This window comes from Toxorhynchites rutilus, chromosome 2 (assembly GCF_029784135.1).
Source record: "Toxorhynchites rutilus septentrionalis strain SRP chromosome 2, ASM2978413v1, whole genome shotgun sequence".
NCBI lineage: Eukaryota > Metazoa > Arthropoda > Insecta > Diptera > Culicidae > Toxorhynchites > Toxorhynchites rutilus.
The window spans coordinates 64352038-64379421 of record NC_073745.1 but is presented as its reverse complement, the minus strand read 5'-3'; the positions used below and the strand labels follow the sequence as shown (position 1 = coordinate 64379421).

At 37.9% G+C, this 27384-nt stretch overlaps 1 protein-coding gene across 32 annotated transcripts in view; it reads left to right on the top strand.

The window, feature by feature from the left end:
* Positions 1–27384, top strand: part of LOC129764888 (MAP/microtubule affinity-regulating kinase 3-like) — a 171749-nt gene that overhangs the window by 128172 nt on the left and 16193 nt on the right. For 21 of the 32 annotated variants that reach the window (XM_055764462.1, XM_055764461.1, XM_055764458.1 and 18 more), the window contains 2 exons: positions 865–962; positions 1359–1473. In XM_055764462.1, coding sequence (XP_055620437.1) covers positions 865–962; positions 1359–1473 — 213 coding nt within the window. Of the gene's footprint in view, positions 1–864; positions 963–1358; positions 1478–16192; positions 27382–27384 lie in introns of those variants that run through there. The other 11 variants (XM_055764476.1, XM_055764472.1, XM_055764466.1 and 8 more) reach the window with 6 other exon arrangements.

The following is a 27384-nucleotide window of genomic DNA, read 5'->3' as shown; positions in this document are numbered from 1 at the left end:
GCTTTTCGTTATATTCATTCGTTTTTAGTTCGTAGGGTACGTAACATTTCTCTCATTTTCTAACACTCACCCTGAAAGCATGATTAGTTGTTCGTTCTATGTAGTCTAATTCGGCATTCAATATATTCATTGAAAATAAATGTGGCATTCGGTACACCTATCCTTCCCTCCAATCTCTCTCCTGTATGGTCCCAGAGTCCCCCCTTTAGCGTGCCGTAGGTTCACGGCTCTCCAGCATCTTCTGGCCCCATCCGTTGTGACCCCCATTTTTCGTTGGTTAGCGGTTCCGTTGAAGAATCACCTCAGTCCAGCTTCCCTGAACACCTCTGTCTCTGTCCTCGAACTTGAAGAAACGGTCCAAATCCCAGACATTGACTCTGGCATCGGTAACCGGTACCGAATGATACGCTCGGAACTCCACCGTTACACTCAACAAGAGAGCGGTCCAGTTATTATACTGTTATTTGTTCCCCCTCTCTCTGGTTCTCATCCATTTTTTCTTGTTGTTTGTAGCTTTTTTAGTTTAGTTTCAAAACGAGCGCCGAGGGTACCTCCTAAGCAATCAAATGTATTTGTAAGCTAGTTAAGTTTTGTGTTAATAATTAATCAATGATTTTATTTTATCTTTCTTTTTCTCCTGTTTCTTTTTTCTTCTTTCTTTTTCCGTTGTATCTCCGTACTCGATTAAAAAAAAATGAATCATGAAAAAAATGAAACCTACCAACCAACCAACCCATCACGAACCTGCCTTCACATCACCACCACCAACCCACCAAAAAATGCAATAAAAAATACCATCGGAAATCGCCCGAAAATCCGAAAATCCGAAAATCAATCACACAATCACACAATCTCACGCATCAGCATGGTGAATCGCAATAGTCTTACACCAGCCGTTAATTCTTCCAGACAACCGGTTGCATTTCCCAGGAATGTTCCATCGCGATCGACTTTCCACTCGGGTAAGTGTGCCTTTATTCCTCCGCTAATGCATCCAGTTTCCCACCCGCTCTACCGCTACTCAGACCAACCGAATTTGGCAACGAACTGCCATTAAAAAAAAGTAATTAAAAAAAATGCACAGATATACCACCAGGTGTTGCATCCAGTCTTACACGCCCAGTGACATAGTGTGTAGATCTGTCATTCTCTAAACTACTCTCACTCTTTATACAAATACATGATAACGTGATCTTGTGGAACTGTTAGTTGTGTAGTGTTGAATGTGCAAGTGCAACTGTATGCAATCAACAGAGGAAATCACGAAATCGAAACACTCTCCAATCGCTCCAGTTTGTTCTGAGCCCGAGACTAATCTACTTCTATTCCCATTTTGCATTTACGCGGGGATCATCCAGGCCAAACCAGATCCAGAAACAGCACGACCTACGCCGGTCCAGGAGGCAACGTTGGCGACTCGCCGCACACTGGCAAGACTTTCCTGCAAAGACTTACGACCAGATTCAGCAAACGGTAAGTGGGCCCCTCCCAATCGTAAAGATTTTTGGTTTCGTCCGAGAAACATCTCTCTTGTAACTCTCCGAAAACTTCGACAACGATAGTTTTTTTTTACAAACAGCTTCAATTATCACTTCCTGTTTCTCGACATCTCTCTGGTTGTGTATTTTTAAAATTACTCTTATTTATTCCCTTGAATATTGTGTTTTGGCTTTCCTACTTTTTTCTACCATCACTCTATCTTTAACCGTTTCTATTGCTATTACTTATACTCTGCTACTACTATGATTACAATCACCACCACTACAATAACGCTCTCATTTTTCCTAACTTTCTTCTAACACGCACACCCTTTCTCATCCAAACATATGTTTTCTGGTTCTACTGTCACTATTACCACTGCTACTCTTCTACTACTACTCGTTCGTCGTGTCACGTTTTTTGTTCCTGGTTCATATGTGTTCAACCGTTCGTTCAATATTTGTCACGTTTCGATTGTGTTCTCGTCATGCCCCCCTTACCCACACACACAAACGCGTGTTTACATAACGTCACTACACGGATAGACTTCAAGGACCGAGCATTGCCTTACCCTGCCTAAGGTCGTATACACCTCAACCATCACCCTTCACACGCGCACACAACATGTGTGCGTGTGTATAGGTTGAATGTAGTTGTAACAGAAGCTGTGCATGATGAACCGTTATGTAGTAGCTTCTGTGGAACTCATGAAATTATACACTGATTGCAATGCGAAACTCAAGACGAATTTTCTTCAATTTTAGCACTGAGGCAATTCTTTTCTATTGTAAACAAAATGTTTTTGACGAATATTATTTTACATAAAGTAGAATGGATAGGATAGTTTGTTAAATAGCACTCTGGCCTTGTTTTTTTCATGATGAACTGTTTAATTTTATGTTTATTCAAATTGTCACAAGCAGGGCTCGAAATCTTCGAAGATGAAAAATGAAAATCAACTCTCCTCTCAGTAGTTTCCCTTCGGCTAGGACTACATCGGCATTCGCCGTCAGCATGATTTGAATTGACTAGAAAATGAATTGACGATCGTTGAGGGCGAAGATGACTGATGAACTTTCCTAGCCAATGGATATTCTAATTCACGTGCCTAATGGTAACAAAGGGCCTGGCCGGGTAAGGGAGTAAAAAGTGCCCCCAAACCAAATCGCCAGCTGTATGGCAAATATTGTATAGGATATTAAATAAGAAATTTTGGCGGTTTGTGTTTTGACTTAGGATCTTTAGTGAAAAACGTACTTTTTCATTTATTTCACGTCATCCTCAAAAGCTTCGAGATAAAAATTTGAAAAACATACTGAATGTGCATCTTACTACGGTGTATCAATAAAAATTATAAAAAAAAATATCAAAAATTTAAGTACTAAAAAAAATATTGAAATTTAGAAAAATGAAATTTGGGATTTAGAGATTCAGTACTACTCTAATTCATATTTAAATGCGTTCCTACGGCTTTTATGTGCTATTTTTTTCAGTGTTGCGCGGTACAAACAAATATTTTTTTTTATATTTCCAAAGTATTTGGCTGGGTATGGGAGTAAAAAGTGTCCCCAAACCAAATCACCAGCTGTATGGAAAATATTGTATAGAGTACTAAACCTTTGGGCATTTTTAGTTTATTTTGAATTTAGAGACCCAGTACTGCTCTGATATATTTATTTAAATTTTGTTTTTTATGTCTAAATTTTGTCGGTATATTTAGAGCATTGCGCTGTAGATTTTTTTCTCATATCTTGAAACATATGAGATAATCTTTACATCGCATTTAGATGGTTTACCAAATTCATAGGAGTCAGCAGTGCGATAGAGCTCTGTGAGAAAAAATAAAGTCCTTGTGGAAAGATCATTTGGATTAATGAAAAAAAAAACACTTAAAAACATCCAAATTATTATTATTTTGGCGTGAAATAAACGAGAAAGTACGTTTTTCGCTATAGATCCTACGTCAAACTACATAGGGGTTCAAATAAACCGCCAAAATTTCGTATTTAATATCGTATACAATATTTACCATTCAGCTGGTGATTTGGTTTGGGGGCACTTTTTACTTTCTTACCAGGCCAGGTCCTTTGCCTCTTCATTTAACTTACGTCCATATAAAGTGAAAAGTAAACTTGACTTTTGATGCAAAAAAGTAGTTACACAATTGATGGACGGTTTATTGTTTACCCACCGTGAACTCAAACCAACGAACTTAGACATTTATCAGGTATGCTATTAAATTCCTCACGTTAGTATTAGTAAATGGCGTGCAGTTTAAGCGGAATTCTAAACAAAATTTTAGTTTGCTTTGTCCCTGAGTTGAATTTTGTGAAAAAAAACAGACTGAAAAACGGGTTTTATATCAACATAATTTAAAAATTTGTCAGTTCCTGAACACAACATTGTACGCCTTTTTATATGTTTGAGTAATTTTCGTTTACGATACAAAAAAAAATCTAGCTCACTTGTAGTTGAACGTTTAATTCAAACATAAATACATGCATAAGTGATACATCAGAGAGAGAAACGAATTCATTTTAGGGGGGAGTCACTTTAATATGCAATGAAGCCCATTTGACGGGGAAGAATTGGATGAGATAGTCGAGTCGTAGAGTGAGATAGCAACTAAACGCCCGAATGACTGTTGAGCCATGTTGACGGAGATACTACTGGAAGAAGCCAAAACTCATTTGCAATTGAATACGAAGGCTAATTTCTTTCATAGTCCGCTGACTTTTCCTTCAGTGAATATAACTTTGCCAAGCCCTGGTCACAAGAAATGGGAATCATGGACTATACAGGGTTTGTCTATCAGGTAATGAGACTGTGTATCTTGCCTCGTCTCCAAGCAACTGCTTCTGTTGGTCGGTTGACAGAGTAAGCGTGCTTGTTGAACTATTGATTGGGGATGAACTGGAGTCAAATCAGAGTGATGGGGCAGTCTGCAGAAACTCAGTCTCATTACTTTATCGCTAGAACTTGTCGAAGGTTCAAATTCAGTGTTCAAACGAAAAAAAACTTTACTAAATTTCTTAAATTTGTTTTCATTTGTCAAAAATTGCAGATAAGTACGATTACAAAACAAACAATCTCGATTTCAATCGCGGCCCCCAATAGTTTTGTGCTGTTATGTTGTAATCAACTAGTAGACATTTTTCATAGTAGCACCATAACACCATTTATGAGAAGGGTTTTGAATGAAAAAATACATAAGGTTGTATACAGGACACCTCTCTAGCCTCGAAAAAGGCCAATTAGAGGGCTGATTGATTTTTTTTCTTTAAAAATAAGCTTCAAAATAGCATAGTGCATTCGCCTCTGGCCAATTGGAAGATATGAAACCAACTCTCGTAGCCGAAATGACTAAAGCGGTGGGCTTTTTTGCAGACGATTGTATATTTTTCCCACCACTACCTTTATTGCACATTTCTAATAAACGGAACACAACACTATGGTAATTACTTCAGTTTATATTGAGCAGTGCATGCAACAACGATGTATACAGGTGATGCAAAAATACACAAGTACTCTCCAATAGAATGCATTAAAACCAACCTGGCGTATCGTTTCATCGAGTCTTCACCTTAGATTTGAAATCGCGAACAGAATCGCGCCGCGGTGTGAACAATCTCCCATTGGCAACCAAAGCCGTTGTGTGTGATATTAACATCAAGAAAGGCGGTTGATTGCTCGCTGGCTGGGGCGAGAGTGTTTAGCAGAAATCGCAAATGCCATATTTTCTACTCGCACCCGTTGCAATAAGTTGTAAACGGGCGGAGATAAAATGGGAGTGTATATTTTTTCTCATCAATATCGGCAGAGCAAGCACTACATTTGTATTTATTGGTTGCTTCGTGAAATTTCATATCAATGATCGATCGTGTATTGTGAAAAATTTAGCACAAGTGTAAGTGTAAAATTGTATATGGTAGCAGTTGTGTTAAAAATGACTTGATATATCAAATGATTTATTTCAATTTTCATAAATAAAAACCAAGGCGTGTTCCCGATTGAGAACGGGTCGTTTGCTTTAAGCTGTCTGTTTTGTTGCGTTCATATTCACCCGAGGAAGTTTATACGGCGAGAGAAATTGTGTGAAGTGAAGAAATAGTGATTTCCCATATGCTCTACACATAGTAGTAGGTGTTGTTAGTCCAATTAAAATTCGCATTGGGTTGAATAAACACTCAGAAAGTAAAAATTATAAAAGAAAATTACCTTTTCATTTCAAATATGTTTTCTCTATATTAAAGTAGTACTGATGAGAAAAATTGATAATTGTGTTCGGTAATTATCTTATATTACAATGATGAGCTTTTTTTCTTTATTTGATCTATATATATCACATATATATATATAGATCAAAAAAAAAAAAAAAATATATATATATATATATATATATATATATATATATATATATATATATATATATATATATATATATATATATATATATATATATATATATATATATATATATATATATATATATTGTCTAGGATCACAAAGGGCAGTTTTCATCATGTCTCGTTCCACTTCGGTGTCTTTTATCTGATAAGCACCATCCAACGACTGTTTACCTTCCTTCTATCATCATCACTCGGTAAACACTGGTGGAGTGAACAAACAATGCCCAACAACCAATCAAAACGGCCCTTTTCAGGGCCACCAAATCATTATCAAAGAGTTTAAGGATGTAACTCTTCAAACATATAACGGAATCCTACGTCAACTATGCGGCCGTATCTCGGACACAACCCTCCTGTATTTTTTTAAATTTTTTTTTCAATCGGACATGATTTAGGGATGCCTCAAAGCGCTCAAAATTTTGATTTTTTGATGATTGAAAATCTTCCAAGGGGGAGTAAAGGAAATTTGGAAAATAGATTTTTTTTCGATGCCAAATGACTTATGAAATGCATAAAATGTCGAGATCTGGTGCTATCTCGAAAAAAACAAATTTGGCCGAAAATCGACTTTTCTGAATTTCCTTTACTCCCCCTTGGAAGATTTTCGTGGATCAAAAAGACAAAACTTTGAGAGCTTTGAGGCACCCCTAAATCATGTCCAATTGAGCTAAAATTTAGCACAGGTAGTTTTTTAATGCATGTTTAAGTCATTTGGCATCGAAAAAAATCGATTTTCCAAATTTCCTTTACTCCTCTCCCCTTGGAAGACTTTCGAGAATCAAAAAATCAAAACTGAGCGTTTTTTTCTCACTCCGATTTTTTTTGGTAACTTGGTATCATAAGTACCAGTGATTTTAGGTAGGAAACTACCTAAAATCACAATTTTCGTTGTCGTGTAACCAATTTTATTTACGGCTGATTTTTCAAAAGGGCTTATTCAAAATCATTGATGTTTTTTAAAAAAAAAATTGTGACTCAAAATCCAGATGTCTGATTGAGATAAGATTTTTGACAAAGTTGTTGGAAAATCAATTAACTATTTAGGAAAGCTAAACATTAAAATACATTGATGAAAAGTCTTACTCAAATATTTCATTTATTATTAAAAACATTTATATCTCAAAGCACCCCCCTTCGATATTTTTTAGTATTTTTTTTCCTTTATTGATTTAATTAGGCTCAAGTGGATAAAGAGCCACCATCAAGCAATACATTTTAAAACTATTTGAATATATTATAACTACATAATTAATAACTTAAGTCTAATTAGCTAAAACTACAGTGCAATATAAAAAAAAATAATTTATTCCTTCGATGCCTCGTCGGTATTATCCTTGTCATGAACAGTGCCTGTGGTGGGTCGTAACAACTACATCGCCAGTTGATGCAGCAACGGTATCCTTTGGTAGTGAGTGCCTCCTTGTTATGTTAATAGCTCCTGTAATGATCTTATCTCAACGGGTACTAAGTTCTGCTTGTGTAATAGGAAAGGAAGGGAGAATGGACAGTGGGAGTAGGAGATGTGACCTAAATAATAACATTAGCGCTTCTTAGGAAGACATATATGGGGAACATTAAATTAGGGTCGCGAGTAGCTAAGATATCGCGAACTGGCATGCGTGAGTGTACTCCTTGAGCCTCTAAATCGGCAACCAGTTTAATTCTTTCATTTCATTTCATTACATGACCAAACAACGTGCTCGATGTCATGATATCCTTGACCACAATTGCATAAATTGTTAGTAGCAAGACCTATGCGGAAGAGATGCGCATTTAGCGCGGAATGATTGGACATCAATCTGGACATAGCTCTAATAAAATTTCTGTCATGATCTAACCCTTTAAACCAGGCCTTCGTTGAAACTTTGGGGATAATAGAGTATAGCCATCTCCCAAGCTCATCTCTGTTCCATTGGTTTTGCCAACTGGTGAGTGACTGCTGTCGGGAAATGGAGAAAAATTCCCGATACGCTATTTGTCTTTCAAAAACTGTGCCCTGCATACTACCCATCTTTGCGAGTGTGTCCACTTTCTCATTACCAGGAATAGAGCAATGGGAAGGAATCCAAATGAAAGTGATTCGAATACTTTTATCAACAATAAAATTCAATGCATTCCTAATTTCGATAAGAAAATATGATGCTTTCGTCTGTTGTTTCAAGGATTGAATGGCTTGTATACTGCTAAAACTATCCGAGAAAATAAAATAGTGATCAGGTGGTAAGGACTCAATGGTCTTAATTGCATGATATATTGCAGCCAGTTCGGCAACATACACTGAACAAGAGTCTTCAAGTTTATGAAAGCTAGTGTAATGTTCATTAAAGATACCAAAACCAGTGGATCCGTTGATTCTTGAACATTCTTGAAGAATTGATATGGTTATATTTTGAAGCGAAAATATTAGGGATTAACGATGATCGAAGATGATCTGAAATGTCTCGAGTTTCGTCCTTCATAGAAAGATCGAAATCAACGGAAGATCTGCAAAAGTTCGGAAAGCTAACATTATTGACTGCTGAAGGTTTTATTTCTTGAGAAATGTAATGAGAGTACAGATCCATGGATCTCGACCGTTGGTTCAACTCGAGAAGCTTCTTACAATTCTCAATTACTAATGGGTTCATGATTTCGCTTCGGATTAAGAAGCGATAGGACAGTTCCCAAAACCGAACCTGCAATGGTAAAACACCTGCCAAGACTTCAAGGCTCATGTTGTGAGTTGATTGCATGCACCCTAAGGCTAAACGCAAGCAACGATACTGTATCCTCTCCAGTTTAATGATGTGGGTTTTAGCAGCCGAACGGAAACAAAACGAACCATATTCCATGACTGACAGTATTGTAGTTTTGTACATCCGTATTAGGTCTTCTGGATGAGTACCCCACCATGTTCCAGTAACTGTCCGGAGAAAATTTGTTCTCTGTTGACATTTTTTATTCAGATACGCAATATCTTTTCCCCATGTACATTTAGCATCAAACTAAACTCCAAGATATTTGAAGCTTGTGGATTGAACGATGGTTTTGTTGTACAATTGAAGCAGAAGTTCGGGAGGTTGGTGCTTCCTAGAAAATACAACCATTTCTGTTTCCTCAGTTGAGAATTCAATACCTAGATTCACAGCCCATGTAGATAAATTATTTAAGGAAATTTGCAGCGGTCTTTGCAAATCAATAGTTCTAGTACCTGATATAGATACAACACTACCATCTGCCAGTTGCCTCAAAGTACATCCATCTGCAAGATGATCATCTATATCATTAATATAGAAATTATACAGAAGAGGACTTAAGCAAGAACCTTGAGGGAGACCTATGTAGCTAGTCCTAGAAACGGCACAATTTCCATGAGAAAAGTGCATGTGCTTTTCGAATAACAGATTAAACAAAAAGTTGTTTAAAATTGGTGAAAATCCATGGTTGTGAAGTTTATCGGATAAAATTCTTATTGATACTGAGTCAAACGCCCCTTTAATGTCTAAGAAAACAGAAGCCATCTGTTTTTTATTACCAAAGGTCGTCTGAATTTCGGAAGCAAGTAACGCGAGACAATCATGTGTCCCCTTGCCCTTGCGGAAACCGAACTGCGTATCTGATAAAAAGTTATTCTCTTCAACCCATTCGTCTAAACGTCGGAGTATCATTTTTTCCAATAACTTACGGATGCAAGGTAGCATGGCTATTGGTCTGTATGAGTTATGGTGGGAAGCTGGCTTATTCGGTTTTTGAATGGCTATTACTCTCACTTGTCTCCACTCCATAGGGGCAATATTTTGCTCAATAAACTTATTAAATAACCTTAATAAACGTTTCTTAGCGACGTTTGGAAGGTTCTTCAAAAGATTAAATTTGATTCCATCGGAACCAGGAGCTGAATTATTGCACGAAAGAAGTGCACGTGAGAATTCAGTCATAGAAAACAATGTCTCGTTATTACTATTGGAAGACGATGTATTACGAGATATGTCTTCTGCAGGGACAAAATCTGGACATATTTTTTTGGCAAAATCATGAATCCATCGGTCTGAATACTCTTTGTTTTCGTTTGTATGGTTTTTGTTTCGCAAACACCTGGCTGTGTTCCACAGGGTACTCATAGATGTTTCCCTTGACAAACCATTGACATATCGTCGCCAATAACTGCGTTTTTTCGCTCCAATAAGATTTTTGAATTTGGTCTCCAAAAGTTCATACTTATCAAAATTTTCCATTGAGCCATTTTTGCGAAAATTTTTTAAAGCAGAGGATTTATTGAAATAACCATCCGAGCACTCTTTGTCCCACCAAGGAGCACCAGGGCGTCGGCGAAGTTTTGCACCAGGGAAACGTTTCGTTTGAGCTTGAATGGCAGTGTGGTAAATCAAACTAGCAATGAAATCATATTCTTCTAGAGGTGGAAGTTCAGGAGTCGAATTGATGCTCTCTGATATAATACTAGCAAATTTCTTCCAGTCAATATTATGGGTAAGATCGTATACAACTTCGACCAATTTCTGTGGACACATCTCATTTGGCAATAGAAACAAGCAGTGTTTGCCAAATGATCCACTCATTGAAAAAATCGCTTTCGTTCGTTCAAATATGATCTTTCAGGAAACATTTCCCCCAGCGGTATTCTATTATTGTTATGTGCTGCAAATCACGACACAAAAGAGAACGAGACAACTCTGCATCGGCTCGCACTTCATTGCACACCAGCATGCAAGCAAAGCTATCATATACGCTTTCAGTGCAGAAAGCTTATTTTCTTCTTTGCCTCTAACATATGCATACCGACCTCTCCATGCATCATGAAACAGCAGGATCATACGGACAACGCAAAGCGAAAGATTCATATTCAGCTAATGTAGCAGATCCTGATTTTTAAGTCTCAGAGAGTGCAAACTATATGATTGTTTAGCTCGATAGAGGCTAAGGGAAGGGTAGTCAGATTATATTTTCCATTTTAAACGCCGCTATCCCTTGAAATGTGTATATTCATATAGACCGCATAGTTTTACTAGCAACACCGCTCCAGTGAGAAGCAAAAACTCTCGCGTTTTATCTCTTTTCCCATTCGCTGCTCTCCGCAAATGGTGACGTAATGATGACGTAATTTTTCTTGTACCATTTATTGCTTTACACTTGTCTGTGCAGTGGGTTTCGCTATAGTAAAATGAGACATCATATGCGGTTCAAACTTGTATGCAGGCTTCGAAAATAGTGTGCCATGTTTGATACAACTCGAATATGCAAACAACAGTCTTCGTTCCTCTCTTAGTTTAATCACTAAATGTTACAAAAGTGATTGCTGACATTCATACAAGTATCTGAATGATCCTCTCATATTTGGTTATATGTTCGTGAGAGTTTACTTGCATGACACATTGTGTATCATTTGATTTTGATCGAAATCCAAACACTGGAAACAAGGATTGGTAAGTGATCGCTACCGTGAGGATCTTGGATTACTTCCCACATACAATCTAACGATAAAGTAGACGAACAGAGTGACAAGTCTAGTGTACTTTCTCTTGCAGGGGGCTTGGGTACTCTTGTAGCTTCGCCAGTGTTCAAAATTGATAAATTGAAATTATCGCATAGATCGTAGATGATTGAGGAACGGTTATCATCATATAGTGCCCCCCAGGCCACACCATGTGAATTGAAATCGCCCAATATTAACTTGGGTTCAGGTAAAATCTCGATAATTCCATCGAGTTGGTTGCGTGAAATTCCAACTCTGGGAGGAATATATACAGAAGCAATGCATAGGTCTTTTCCCCTTATTGTGGTTTGACAAGCAACTACCTCGATTCCTAGAAGCGATGGTAATGGGATTTTATAGAAGGAATGGCATTTTTGATCCCCAAAAGAACGCCACCTTGTGAGTCTCTTCGGTCTAAACGGATCACGTTAAAATAATGAAAATTCAAGTCCTCATCAGGGGTAAGCCATGTTTCACAAAGAGCAAATACGTCAGAATTTATATTTTTGACTAAAAATTTTAACGATTCGATTTTGGGTTTAATACTTCTGCAGTTCCATTGAATAACTTTAATTGTATCTATATCGCTAGAACAATTAGGCATCGAGAGAGAAAATGGATGCAAGGAGGGGCCATTTTTCTGTCAAGAATGCAAATAAAGGGTGTGTCACATCAAATTGCATCACGAAAAAACACTGTAGAAATTTAATTTTTAGGAATTATATTTTCAGCTTTCGCTTATAATCAGATAAGAGTGTATAGATCACGTTGGCCATGCTTCACTGTCAATTTTTCGTAAATTTGGAAAAATGTCGTCGAACGAAAAAGAGCGTCGTGAATTAATCCTGTGCACTCATTTCGAGAATCCGGAGTTGTCACATCGGGACATCGGTAAGATGCTGGGAATCGTCCAATCCACGGTCAGCAGAGTACTAAAACGATACTTCGAGAACCTAACCATCGACCGGAAGGTGAAGAACGGCAAAAATGGATGCTCCGTCAGTGAAAAAGATCACAAGCGCGTAGTTAAGCAGTTTAGACGTGATCCGAGAAGTTCGGTCCGGGATGTCGCCAATAAGCTGAATTTGTCAAGTTCATTCGTCCAGCAGACCAAGCAACGGGAGGGCCTGCGTACATACAAGGTTCAGAAGGCTCCTAACCGCGACGAAAGGCAAAACATGGTAGGGAAGACGCGAGCCCGGAAGCTGTACACCAAAATGCTGACGAAGCCGCATTGCCTGGTAATGGACGACGAAACCTACGTCAAAGCGGACTTTCGTCAGCTGCCGGGCCTATTGTTCTTCTCCACAGAGGACAAATTTATCGTTCCGGGGGAGATTCGCAAGCAGAAACTATCCAAGTTTGTCAAAAAGTACATGGTGTGGCAAGCGATCTGCTCTTGCGGAAAGCGGAGCGCCCCCTTCGTGATGACCGGCACGGTAAACGGGCAGGTTTGCCTTAAGGAGTGCCTACAGAAGCGCTTACTACCACTATTGAAGCAGCACGAGGGCCCGACCATCTTCTGGCCGGATCTCGCTTCGTGCCACTATTCAAAGGACGTGTTGGAGTGGTACGAAGCCAACGGGGTCATATTCGTGCCAAAGGAAATGAACCCGCCCAACGCGCCGGAGCTTCGCCCAATAGAGAAATATTGGGCGATTATCGGAGGCGGACTTCAAGAGAAACTGGATTTCTGTTCAAAAAAAACTACAACCTGACGTTGTACAGAACCTTATGGACGGGGTAAAGAGGAAGGTGCGAGCATACGGGCTTGAGCTCGAAGTATGAATAAAAAGAAAATGCCAAAAGTTGTTTAATAGTTTTTATTTTGCTGTCTAAAATTTTCAAAAGAATCGGTCTACTGGGCGAATTTCTACAGCGTTTTTTTCGTGATGCAATTTGATGTGACACACCCTTTAATGCAGGAACCAAACTAATGATAATACTTTTGAGGGGCTCGGGAATGTTTAAAGCATCTGGAATGTGACTCGCAATACTTCGGAGGGAAAATAACCTTGCTTTGGAAGACACGAACGGAGTGTTCACGTCTTTTTGTGTTCTCGGGGAAGTAAAACCAGGAGGTGTTTGCTTCGGAGGTGTTTGTTTTAGAGTTTTATCACTTCCAGAGGATTTCTCAGTTGGTTTAAAGTTTTCTTGCTTCTTACGAGGAGTCGGAGGAGTAAGAGGAGCAGAAATTTTTCTTTTTCTTGAGCCTCCCGGTATTGACATGAATGCTTCTTCAATGGAAGTAAAATTTTCACAATCATCGATTGGCAGAATTGCATAAGGGTTCTCTTGTGCTCCAGGATTAGGGGTCTCTTTTGCCACAGCCCTTTTGAGCATTTCATCATAGGTCGTCTTGGATCGTTGTTTGAGAGAGTTCTTAACTTGTGCCTCCCGCGATTGAAACGCTGGACACGCAGAAAGATCGTGAACTTCTCCTTTGCAAAAATGCAGTTATTGGCATCTTCAGAGCATGATTTATCCTCATGCATCCCCCCACATCTTGCACAACGTATCTTGTTGCTGCAGTGGGAGTCTGTATGCCCCAATTGCTTGTATTTCATACAACTCATCACTTTAGGTACGTAAAGGCGCACCGGAAGCAAAACCTTTTCAATTTCCACAAACTGTGGAAGAGCTTTTCCGGGAAAGGTTACTCGAAACGAACCTGATTCGAAGTACTCTTTCCCTTTTTCGGAATGAGATACCGAATGCAATTTCTTGCAAGCAAGTATCTTCAGAGGATCAATGTTGGCATTCTTGAATCGACCTTTTCCTTCGTGTAATATTTCATCACACGTTAGACTAGGGTCGGTGATAACACCATCAATTTCAACGTCTTTTGAAGGAATATAAACAAAATATTCCTCCGTGAAAAGTTTGCATTGCGTTATCTCAGTGGCTTGCTTGCGGTCTTTGACAACCACGCGAAGCTTGTTTTGTCTAATTAGCTATATCGAATCGACCGTGCTGAAATTCTTTTTGAGTTCTCTGGCTATTGTCAAAATTCTCAAAGCTTTCTGACGGGGGCGAAAATAAACATTGTAAGGCTCATCGGATTCTTCAGGATAGGACTTAATCCAAGGAGCTGTTTTTGATGGTGGATCGGGGTTCCCCGGCTCCGGGATAGTTGATTCATTATTAAGAATGGGAGGGGCAGGGGGACTGTGCTGTTTAGTAACATCCACTTCCATTGTGAAAGCAAGAAATTAATTTCTTGTTAATGAGGACGATAAAAACAGGAAGGAAAAGCAAAAAAAGGGTAGCAAAAAGTAGAACTTAGCCTACCTGTTTTCGAAGAGTAACTCCAACAAGCTGGGTAGCTGACTGTAAGCCGGTGACGATGTTAGTCCAGGTAGTCGATGGGTGCCCTGTTTAGATCCTGAGTGCTGGCGAGTATGTATACCTGTAAAACACAATTTAAAAAAAAATAGGTAGCAAAAGAGTAATAGAAAAAAAACTTGATACTTCCTTTCCACTCTGCAGCGAAAGAAAAACTCGTCCTTCTCCGATGAGATCAGGGAAGGAACTGATTTTTAAGTATGTTTTTATCGAAAAACACTTCTAATTTCACAAAGTTTGACATATAATGATGCCGTGTCGGACTTTTTGCTTTTGCTGTTTTTTGGTCGATTTGGCGAGGAATTGCTCTATGTTTTTATTTAGGATCTGATCTGTCTGATATGCATATATGATGACGATTAGGTTTTACGATGGTGTAGGATATGAAACCGATGCTTGTTATAACGAATTACGACTTTATCTGAAGTGATAAATAAAATCGAATTTCCCCAATTTGTTGGATTTTAGATATGCACGATGTATACTTTGATCGACTCTATCTCCAATTGTGATTCGGTTCCTTGTTCTTATATATGACTTTGAATATGCAAGTTGTACGATTTAATGTTTGCTGGGGATTTTGCCTTCTAAAATTCAAATCAACTGTAATGAAATTGATTCAAATGCTAACTGAAAAAACACGACTATTCTACTGCCTATTAATTTTACCAGGAATCAGGTGTATACGACCTTTTTTTTTTGAAAATCAAAGTACAGTTGGGCAAAAAATTTGGAATGTCATGATGCAACGTTTCCAAATATGCGCGCTCTCGCATTGAAATGACGGTTCCATTCATATTTTTCCAAGTGTAAATAACGCCCTGCCAACCCCGCGTTGTTGTCGCAGGAAGTGGCATAAACGTAATAAACAATTCACAAAGCATCTTCTTCTAGATACAAGTTCTTACACAACAACTGCTGTCCATGAACTCTCTCTCCAAATCGTTTCCTTCACTCGATGTCGAACGCGGGCTGCTGCTGCTCATAATCTTGTTGTACATAAGCGCTTGCTTGCTTGCTATTGTTGTTGCGTGTTAGTTGGATTTTGTTGCATGCTTCAAAGGCGCTGGATGCTGCGGGGGAGAGATACCCGGGAGCGAGGAGGGAGGCATCTCAGTGCAGGCAATTGTCTAGCTTTTATTATAGCCAGCCTTCCCTCTCGAAGGTCAAGGACACTGGTTCAGATCTTGAAAGTGTAGGCTAGTAGGGCAGTTGGGACGCGTGGGAAACTAAGATTAGACACTAGTTTTAGGGGATCAATTTCGGTGTGGGTTGCAGCATGGCTAGGATAGTATTAAGTCACGCCCCTTGTATATGTGTATATGTTTGTTCCTTTTTTTTTTGTTTTTCTTCTCCTATCTTCAAACTTTGTTTTATGTAAATATCTGAAAATACACATATGTTTTCCGTGTTTTTTTTGTGTTATTATGCACCAGTTTATTACATTCTATTTTTGCGTTCTCTTTTTCTTCCTCACGCCGTTTCACAGGTTTAGGGTGTTTAGTAGTTCTAAGGAGACAGATAAAGATACCTCGAACTGAGCGCAGCTATTGTTGCCGCGAAGATGCATGCGATAGCCAATAAATACGTGTTCTTTGCGAAAGGGTCCGTTCGGAAACAAAGCAATACACAAAAGAACACTATCAACTATTAGCCACAGCACTATTAGCGTCGAAAGTTATTACGAACCGTAGGAGTGTTAGGTTTTTCTAGTATATTATTATCTACTCGAGACACTTCCTGTTTGTTGTTCCGTAATTTTTTTTTATTACAAACTCTATTTTGTTCCTTCCCCCACACCGAAGTTAGGAGGGAAATCAAACTTATCGATTTTAATTGGGATTATTAATCGAATGGTTTTAACACGTTAGTTAATATATTATATACACCTTATTGAAACAAATGAAAAAAAAATTAATTCAAGAGCTGGTAACAGCCAGCCCATCAGACCAAGGTGATGTTAATTAATGTTGTAGTTATATATTCGTAATATTAATCGTTTTGTAAGCATCGAAATGTTTAGGATTTATAGGTACTAGTTGAAATTATTGTGTAATTCCAAATATTACATTGTCGATTTTGAAAGAGAGCGAAAGAGAAAGAGAGTAGTTGATGTTTTGTAAAAATTGATGATAGACAGTAGAGAGGCAAAATCAGACGAAAACATTAAAGGAATGCCCCAAGATGATGTGATTCTTCGGTGTGTTTGGACGTTTGATTCACGACAATGACTGGCGATTGATGCCGCGCTGCCCCGCCGCCATGATATCCTCCACCATTCATGTTAGCATGATGGCGCACAATCGCTTCTCCACCCCGTACCTCACTGTCTGCATGTTAACCGTTATCCCACTGACTAATAACCGCTGATTCACATTTTTCTTCTTCCTCTTTTTCATCAGTCTGTACTAACCAATGTTCCGTGCTAATTCTCTAATCTGTCCACCTCTAACACTATCGAATTCCATCAGAATCAAAAGAAAATCAAACCATACATCTATTTCATGCTATCGTATTTCCGTTGCTCATGTAGGAGAAGAAAAAAGAACAATATCACGCCACGAATATACATATCCATTTATAAGTTTCAAGAATGAAAAAAGGTTGCACAATGATTCTTGTTGTCATAACTACTGTCGTTACTCTATTAGTTGTTATCCCGTTTCCAGTTTTTTTATCTTAACATTTTAGTTTGTGTGGTTGTTCGAACTTGTTTTATTTTCTGTTTACACACACATACATACCCCGTATAGTTCGATGATACTAACTAACCAAACATGAGAACTGCAAGCTGAAAATCAATGCAAAATCCATTTCACTTTTCGAGGTCCGACGAGAGAAGCTCTTTGTATCGTTCCCCATGAAATGCATGCCCTTGGGAGATCATTCAGTAATTTTAGAAATCACCACTCGCGTTTGATGTACGATGTAATAACTGTATTAACGGATCACAGAAACATTGGTACACAGAATCCACAAGAGACACAACATGAGTCCTGCTCAGTAAATGCATATGGCCTACAGTTGGTTCTCGTCACTTGAAAATCTCAGGGATAAGAGATCAGCTCTGTCGGGAAACAGGTTAATAATGCTCCTCGTATCAGGGTTGATCCACGATGATGAATGTACAGTAGGGTGCCAATGGAAATGGTCATCTTTAATTTTAAAAAGTTACATCATAAAAAATGTTTACCACTTCGAAAAAACACCCTATGCCAAATATTAGTTCAATCGGACTTAATCCTTTCGTTAAGAGCGTCGTTTATAGACGACATCCGCGCGACGTCCTGTGTGTACGAGTGTCGTCTATAGACGACATGAAATTCATACTGCTCTTCGATCACACCAGCGCGATGTGCATACTTTTCGGCGCAGTGCTCCGTGCAGGGATAGCACTTCGGCGGAGCACACTGCCGTAATGAAAGGGTTAAGGGAGAATGGCGCAAAGCGGTCAAAGTTTAAGTTATTTGAAAATCGAAAAATCACCCAAAAGGGAAGTAAAGGAAATCGGGGGTTTCGAATTTTTGTTTGATGCCAAATGTCTTAAAATAGCATAAAACGTCGAGATTTAGTGCAACTCGAAACAAAAATTTTTTATCAAAAATCGACACTCTGGGACTTTGGGTACAAATCAAAATAGTTATCTCGATTTTTCATTCGGAACTTGTTGCGAAATGTTGATTTGCACGATAATATACCCTTTGCAAAATATTAGCTCATTCGAACCTCTTTTATTAGTGTCACAAACGTAAAAATTTGAGTTTTTTGAAAAACGAAAGATCATTGAAAATCGGGGTTTTTGAAAAAAAAACTTGTTGGTGTCAAATGTATTAAAACTGCATTATTCGTCGAGATTTTCTGTTTTCTCGAAAAAAAAATTTGTCAAAAAATAATACAGGTCGGACTCGATTATCCGGAGTATTGTTTTTTTTTCACTCCGGATTATCGAGTCAAAACAATTTTTTTTCTTTATTTGTTTTTTTTTGCAAATATTTTTCGTTTTTTGAAAATAAAAGAGGAATTTGATTTTTGATGCATCCCCTTAAAGTCAGAAAACACCTTTCTCACATGAAAAAATTCATTTATCCAGATTCTCTTAGGAGGTGATAGACGATCATATTTGATGAAAAAAAATGTTCGAATTTCAACAATAACAGAGTTACAGAACTTTTTTTTGTTTCGCACTCTGTTGCTTCAAACTGGCTCTACATTAAAAATACGCTACGGAAGACGATTCTGATACTTTCATTTGAAAGATGAGAAAATTTAGTACAGGATATAGTAGTGGAACAACTAAATTAGTGAATTTTAATAACATTTTGGAAGTGAAACACTTAAAAGTTAATAATTTTTAATGTGTTATTATTAATTTTATCCGAAAAATTTATATTAAACTAGATTGTTTCTATCAATTAAAATGAAGTTCTTTAACCGCTGCACAGTTTGTTCTTTGACGCACAACTTCTATTTTTCTCAATTTGGCTGCAAAATCTTCAAAAATCACGATTTTTACCCCACTATACATGTAATAGCCACTTAAACTTCACCTTAACGTTGAAAGGTTACATTTCTCCATGAAATAAGCCATATTTGAAATATGAAAAAAATATTTTTTTCCAAACGGAATATAATCGAGTCCGACCTGTACTGTATTCTATTAGTCAAAGCATTTCATTTGATACCAATATTGAGGGGATTGCAAAAAATACATAGTCGACCATTTTGTGGCGGCGACCTTTTCGAATTTATGTTGTTCATAGTGTAGTGTATTCTCCAAATCAAACCATTCAGCAAATGCGGCGGCAAAATTGAATTTTTCAGGATCATGGAATACGCAGTTTAATAATGACAGTAGAATTAAATGTATATTAAAATTTCAGATCAATCATTCAAAAAGTAATTAGTTGTTTGGGGACTGCGGATTTTTCATTATCTGCTATGTTCTACTAGTCGAGAACTTTCTTTTGATACATTTTTGGGCATTTTTCATAAATAACTGTGTTCTACTAGTCAAGCCTTTTCATTTGATACCCATATTGATGGGGTTCTGAGAAAATAGGTAATCCGCCATTTTGTAGTGGCCGCCATCTTAGGTTTGCATTTTTCATAAATAACTGTGTCCTACTAGTCAAGCCTTTTCAGTTCATACCCATATTGATGGGGTTGTGAAAAAAATATATATGGCGCCATCTTACGGTGGCCGCCATCTTGGATTTGCATTTTTCATAAATAACTGCATTCTACTAATCAAGCCCATTCTTTTGATACCCATATTAGTTATTCAATATAGCATTATTATACAAATTATTCAAAATTTCTGAAAATCAAAAATAAAATACTCCCGATAATCGAGTCTAAAATTCCGGATAATCGAGTCCGACCTGTAGTTTTCCTTGGCACTTGGTCGTTTTCCATCTGAAAAGTCGATTTTTGACAATTTTTTTTAAGATAACTGTAAATCTCGATTTGTCATGCAATTTTAAGACATTTTGCATCAATTTTTTTTTTTAAAACCCCGATTTCCGGTGGTTTTTCGATTTTCAAAAAACTCAAACTTTGACCACTTTGCGCCACTCTTCTTTAAGTCCGATTGAGCAGATTTTTGGCATAGGGTGTTTTTTCGAGTCGGTAAACATTTTGTATAGGGTAACTTTTTGAAATTTTAGGGTCGGTTTTTTCCCATACATTCATTGGCACCCTAATGTACAGTGTCGACATCTGGTGGCGACAACCATGTTTATGAGGTAATCACTCTCCAGCAGATTAGAAAGCTCGAAAGCAGTTTTAAATTGTTAAAATTTGAAAGGATTTTTTACTTGATGTTTTCCATTACTTGAAACACGTGTTCCTGACCTCAACTTAACTATCTTTCAATCAGTTTTCGGATATTCGCATTTAAACGAATCATTACCTTCTGCCGGGAACCTATACCGGGAAGTTGTGTTTCTCAAGAAAATAATTCATTTGTCATCTAAATTTATATTATTTAGATGAAAAAATTTTCGCATTCAAAATGGACCCCTTCTGAAGCGATATCCAATTTTCCAACAAACAATCCAGTCATCGAAACACTTGTTACAGCTGTAGTCAGGAATTGCCTTCAGTTCACGCAGCGAGTTAGTTTTTATGTCTTCAGTGCTGTCAAAACGAATCCCACGAACGATAATTTGAGTTTCGGAAGTAGGAAACAATCACACCTTTGAACGCATCTTGTCACCAGCAATTGTGCGTTGATCGTTCAAGCATGTCTTCAGCCATTTGAGTGCAAAGAAATCTTTGAAAAAAAATGAGCTCATTTGGCACTAGTCGTGCTGCGACTTTTCTCACAAATTTTAATGACGATTTCCGAGCACAGTTCCCTTTATTCTGTCGATGTTTTCATCAGTTAAAGCTCGTTCATCTCTCCTCGGCCGTCTTCCTTATACCATTCATACACCCGTGTTTCCGACTTAGTCGAGTCGCCAAATTTTGTTTGCAAACAAAATTTCACACAATATCTTCGACCAATCGAATTATCCATATCAAAAATAGCCGAGCAATAAAAAGTTAATTTGTTCTCAAGGCAGTAGTCTAGTCTAGAAATTTGAAAAAAAAATCCATTTTTTTCCTTCATATTTCTGTAGTTTAGGCATTCAAGAATATACCCTAGAAAGGACTTATTGAAAATCCTATTATTTATCGAGTTAGAGTCATTTTAGTGATGCGGTATCTAACCTGGTACGGCCATAACAATGAACTTCAAACGCGTTTTTCTTGAAACTAGTTTTTTCAAACCGGTGTACACGATATCTCAAGTTCTACTGAACGGATTCATGCCGAATTTATATGCATACAATCTACAGGCATCTCGTTATCGCATGAACCTCTAAAATATGATATTTTTTAAGTTTGACTATTTTAAAAAAAATCGGGGAACGTAAGAAAAAACGTCTTAAACCGCATTTTGTTTTTCAAACGGCCGCCAAGATGTTTTTGACTTGTCATAGGTTCATGCGATAACGGCATCTATCAGAATCTGTACGATTTTTTTTGTTTCAGATAACGTGTACTCCATGGCACTACTTTTTAAGAACCCTCTCACTTCTTCAGCTTTTAACTATTTTAGTTATGAGTTTTTTTTTTCTGCGCTCAATTTTTGTTCTATTGTAAAAGGATAGATGAACAAATAATGATATAATGGATATTAAAAACATTCTTCGTTTAATGTTTACGGAGCTCGAAATTGACATTAAGACTACTGACAGTTGAACTTTAAAAAAATGTTCAGCAGGAAGATTTAAAATAACAAATTCCCGGTATATATTTGACCAATCATCGTAAAACTTCTACGGATTGATACAAAAGAGTTTAGAGTTTCCATGAACTCCCCTGAGCTTTGCTTGAATTTAATTATTTGCTTTCGTGTTTTCAAAAAAACATTCATTACTGCTCGATAATCTTATATTAGACAAAATATTGGTTCAGAATGTTGAACCCTGACACAACGTTCGATTTAATCGGAAGAACTAAGATTCTTTTCTGATATGCTATACATTACAATTTCGAAACTCGTAAATGGTTTAAATTGATGAAATTGGAAGGAATACTATTTTTTTAAAATCTTTGGTTGTTTGCTTTCTTGCCCGTGCCTTCAATGACTGATGCAGCGGCGAGGCACAATATTTTCATGTGCCACTGCGAATCTGCCGCACTGTATTTGCGCTTGCTCGGAATGCAAATACAGTGCTTGCTCTATGGACGCTAAGGGGGAGGAAATATCAGCTTATTGCAACGGGTGCGAGTATAAAGGCTATCACTTGCGATTCTTATTTCAATATCGTTTTAGCCAGCGGGCAGCATTTGTTAAGGCTGAGATTTAATTTCAAACTTCATATTGACCTATTCAAAGACAACGAGAGAGAGCCAGGCCTGGGAGAGACTACGTCCACGCAATAATCATCAAGTGACGATGATCCAGTCTCTCCGTTCACACTTGTTCTACTGCTTTTCAACAAGAAACATCGGATTATTTGTGCTATTAATAAAGGTACAATGGAAGCTTAATATCAACCCTTCCACTTATATTGGGTTTCTCAATAAGCGCTATAAAAGTTTTTTTTTTAATAAAACTAAAACGGTTCACATACGGGCCAAAAATATTCGGTTATCATTGAGCGGTAGCGATTCCCATTCACAGTAACGTGCCGGTCTTGATCATCACGGAAGAAGTAGGGCCCAATGACGCCATCGGACCATAAACCGCACCAAACCGTAATTTTTTCAGGATGCCATGATGACTCATGGAGTACGTGTGAATTGCTGCCTGATCAATAACGCATATTTTGCCTATTGACGAGGCCATTCAGCCAAAAATGAGACTCATCGCTGAATATGATTTTTCGATGACAATCCTTTCAAGATGTTGTTCAGCCCAATTCACGAACACACGACTCTTCTAGTGGTCAGGCGGCTTCAGTTCTTGCGTCAATTTGATCTTGTAAGGATGTAGGCCAAGATCTTTTCGCAAAATTCGCCACAACGACGTCACAAAGATGCCCAACGCTTGAGAACGATGTGTGAGAGACTGATTTGGGTCTTCCTCAATTGATGCGCTAGCGGCAGCAGTATTCTCGACTCTACGGGCACTTCTTTGTCTCACTGGCACGGGGACATTTTGTAGTGTGCCTGTGGATTCATATTTTTCCACTAAAAGCTCAATTGTTGATCTGGCAGGACGATTATGACGACCATAAATTGGACGTAGCGCTCTTGAAGTTGAGACCATTGACTCCGAATTTATGTAGTAACATTATGAAATGGCAAACCTCACTGAAGAGAAATGTCAAGAGAGCGGGAAAAAATATGACGTTGTTTGTTGTCCCTATCGGTCTACTTTTGTAACGTCCCTATTAAAATACCCTTTATTAATATTTTACACGATAAAATGCCGCTCTGATACAGTTTAAAATGCTAATGAGCTTAAAGGAAAAGAAACGCATGGGATAAAAAAATGGATCCGTTTCAGGGTCAGAATAATTTTTACCTTAAATACTTATTAACCATTTATGGCCGAATTATTTTCCCTCGAAAGAGTTCCTCTTGTCTTTCAACGCCACATTTTCGTGATTGTATTAAATTATAAAAGTTTTTAGTATTATACAGTATTTGTTCGGTAACTGGGGAAGGAAGAAAACCCACTTATCGCCATGAACCGGCATGTAAAACGTTTCGTTCCCCTTAAAACCTCCACATGCTAAATTTGGCATTTGCTTGATCAGTTCTCGAGTCATGCAAAAATTTGTGTTCCGTTTGTATGGCAGCCTCCCCTTAAAGAGAAGGGGAGCAGTGACGAACAACCATAGAAACATTAATTGATCCCTCCTCATGCCATATTTGATTCCAATTGTTTGATTAGTTCTCGAATTTTGCAAAAATTTGAGTTTTATTTGTATGGCATCCTCTATCCCCTATCGAGAGGGGGAGTAGTGTCAAACCACCATAGAAACATTTACTGTCCTCTAAAACCCTCACATGCGAAATTTGGTTCCATTGGCTTAATTAGCTCTCGAGTTATGCAGAAACTTATGTTTCATTTCTATATTATTTTTTGTTAAATTATTTTTGTATTTTTGAAGATTGATAAACAAATAATAAAATAATTGATATTGTGAATATTCTTCGTTCCATTTTTTCAGTGCTCGAAAACTCTTTCGTTGAAATAAAATCCAGAAAACTGTCCATGTACCAGTCCTGAGTAGCTTCTGAAAGATGTGATAGAGATATTGTTGGGAACAATATGGTTGTAGTTTGTCAAAACCACTGTGTGTGACATCAGCATTGAGAAAGACTGTTGGCTGCAAGCTGGTTTAACCCCTTGAACGACAATTTATTCTCAGTCAGCACTGTTCTGGCTGACGATTTAATTTTTTAATTTTTCTAGAAGCATGTACACAAGTATATCAAAGCAATAAATCGATATAGGCATCAAACCTCAATAGTTTCCACATTCCGAATTCTGAGCTAATCAAGCCGAGGCCGTTCTCTGTCAATGGTCAGAACCACCACCCTGGCACGTTGCAATAAGTTGCAAACGGGCGGAGCCTAAATTTAAAAACTTTCTCTTCTCCTCAGTGTCCTTGGAACAAGCACTGCACTTGCATTTCGACCGGGCAATTCACGCGCAGCTGACAGTGATACATAACAATTGCTCTGCACTCAGCGTGCTTCGTGCATATTTTGAAAATTCATTCAAAAGCAAATTTGCACGTCCCTCCCTTATTATGTTGAGCCCCGCTTCGGTCCCTTGGGGCTGCCGTTAAGCTTTTCAATAGGAAAGCGCTGACTGACTGGGACTGACTTATTCGGTAACATTATCTTTTGGGAGTTGAGACCGACACTGATATTATGCTCAACATGTTAAGCAGGATAGCAAATAATGAACCGAAGGTTTTCCGCGGCCGGGGAAATATTGCGTTGTTTCTTTTTTCCCTTGGTTAGGATCATGCACGATGGTTACCTACGATAATTCATGATTTGTTCAAATTCTGCTCCGTTGTTTTGTTAGTTGACCGTTTTGGTCGGCGCAATTTGATTTGACCAATCAGAACGGTGGATTTTCGTTTAGATAATGTTTTACATTATTCAATTATTTTTCAATTGTTTCTTCAACCAAATTATTATTTGATATACTCTACATTACGATTTCCCCGTGTGCGAAGCCAGTCATAGCAGAACGACGTGCATCATCATACCCAAGTGGAATCTTCGAGGATTTAATGGACACCTTCGCTGCGGCAAACCGTCAATCTCAGAACTTCTCCGAAACTGATGGAGCCCAGATGGAAGATTAACTTTCCATTGAAGATAAAGCCAATGGAGTAATCGTGTGCTCAGTATATGATGAGCTTCAAATCAGGGCAATTTGTAATTTATGTTACAAGAGATGAATGCGATAAAATCAATAATCAAAATGATGAATATGTGGACTAAAACAAATTATTTTGTAGTCCTACATCAACAAAATGCGGTAGGGTCTTGGAAACCACCCTTTAATTTTTCACCCGGACTATTCTGTCCATAACTGGTTCTGTGAAACGGTAGGTTGATGGCAGAAAAACTTCAAAGAATTCACGAAGGGACATTGCAAAACGTCAAATACAAACATTTGCTGAAGTTCAAGTCGACAAGCTAATAAAGTTTCTGGTGACTGGTGAGCTAAGATCGCGATGTGTAGTTAGGCAAGTTTGCGGGGTCGATCGAGTCCATGGAAGTCGTCGTAAGGCATACCGTGAATATCGTGAAGTGAAGAACAGTGTCTTGAGAGTGTACACATCCTTGAAGTCAAACGACTACCTTCAAATGAATCCGATCACCGAAAACGCTTTAGTCGCGGTTAAAATATTCTCCTTAAACCGCAGTTTCGAGTTTAGTTTGACGTTGCGAACAGGGTGATCCGACCCGAATAAGGCACAAATAATTAATTGTCTTGATCCTTGACGTGTGAATGAGATCACCTTGCATTTTGATATGTTGATTTCCATCCGATATTCAATGTTGTTTATATTGATTGTCTGCCATTGCGTTTGTCATCCTTAGTGGATTCAGTCAACTCCTGAAATGGGTATTTACGTATGAACGCCACCGAATTTCTACCAGAAATTTATTTTTTCGTAGTAAAATTTATGCTAAGTCCTCATCTAACGAGGATGAGGAGCCGAGATGACGCACTCTAAGTCGGCCACCGACCCGCTGATGGAAGCGGCGTCCTCTCGCACTAATCCTATGTTCCAACGATTGCTCGGCTAGTTTGGAACATAGGAGACGACCCTTTGGTAAAGTTCGACCGAGCGTTAATGAATACATTGACCTCAGAATAAATTTTATTACGGAAAAATAAATTCATAACAAATCGAAACGAATCGAATCGAATCGAATTAGATAAATTTGATCGTTTACCACTTTATATACAAAAGAAAATTGTATCAAATTGCATTGTCTGAATCTCACACTACTCCATCATTCAAAATTATCGGTCCAACCACAGAAAAATTTAGTCAAAAGCCATAAGTGACAAAGAAGCGTTTCAAGCGGTGATGACACTATTTTATGTGAAAACTATGGTAATAAAAATTACAGTGTACAACATGATCTTTCTGATTTTATAGTTCTAAAGGCTATGGCACAAACATTCGAGTGCAAACACAGAACGCGACGTGAAAATATTCAACGAAAACATTGTGCATCCTCTCTCACTCTTGACCAGAAACAAAATACTTGACAATCATCATTAAAAGTTAAAAATTTAATAAAAAAAAACAGAAAAATTTCGGCAAATTAAACTGGAAATCAAAATTATCTCATTCCTTCATCCTAGCAAAGAAGCAAAAAAAGCAGCAAAGCAAACTTTCGGCCGCTTGCATTATTCGGTGTTTTCTTTTTTCTATCTCAGAAGAACCAGAAGACGAGTAGAAGAGTTTGGTGCAATTCGTAGTCCTCATCTGTCAAATCAACCTCCCAAAGGACGGCCCTACTCTTCGTCTTCGAGTCTTCCTCTAATTCATCATGACTGCTCAAACACACACACCTACGAGAAAAAAAATCTTATAAAAACCCCAAAACAAAATACTTCCAACATCAAACCACAACAACCACATTTTTTTTATTCTGATTGCAAAATTTCTTCTTTTCTCTTCTCCATTTTTC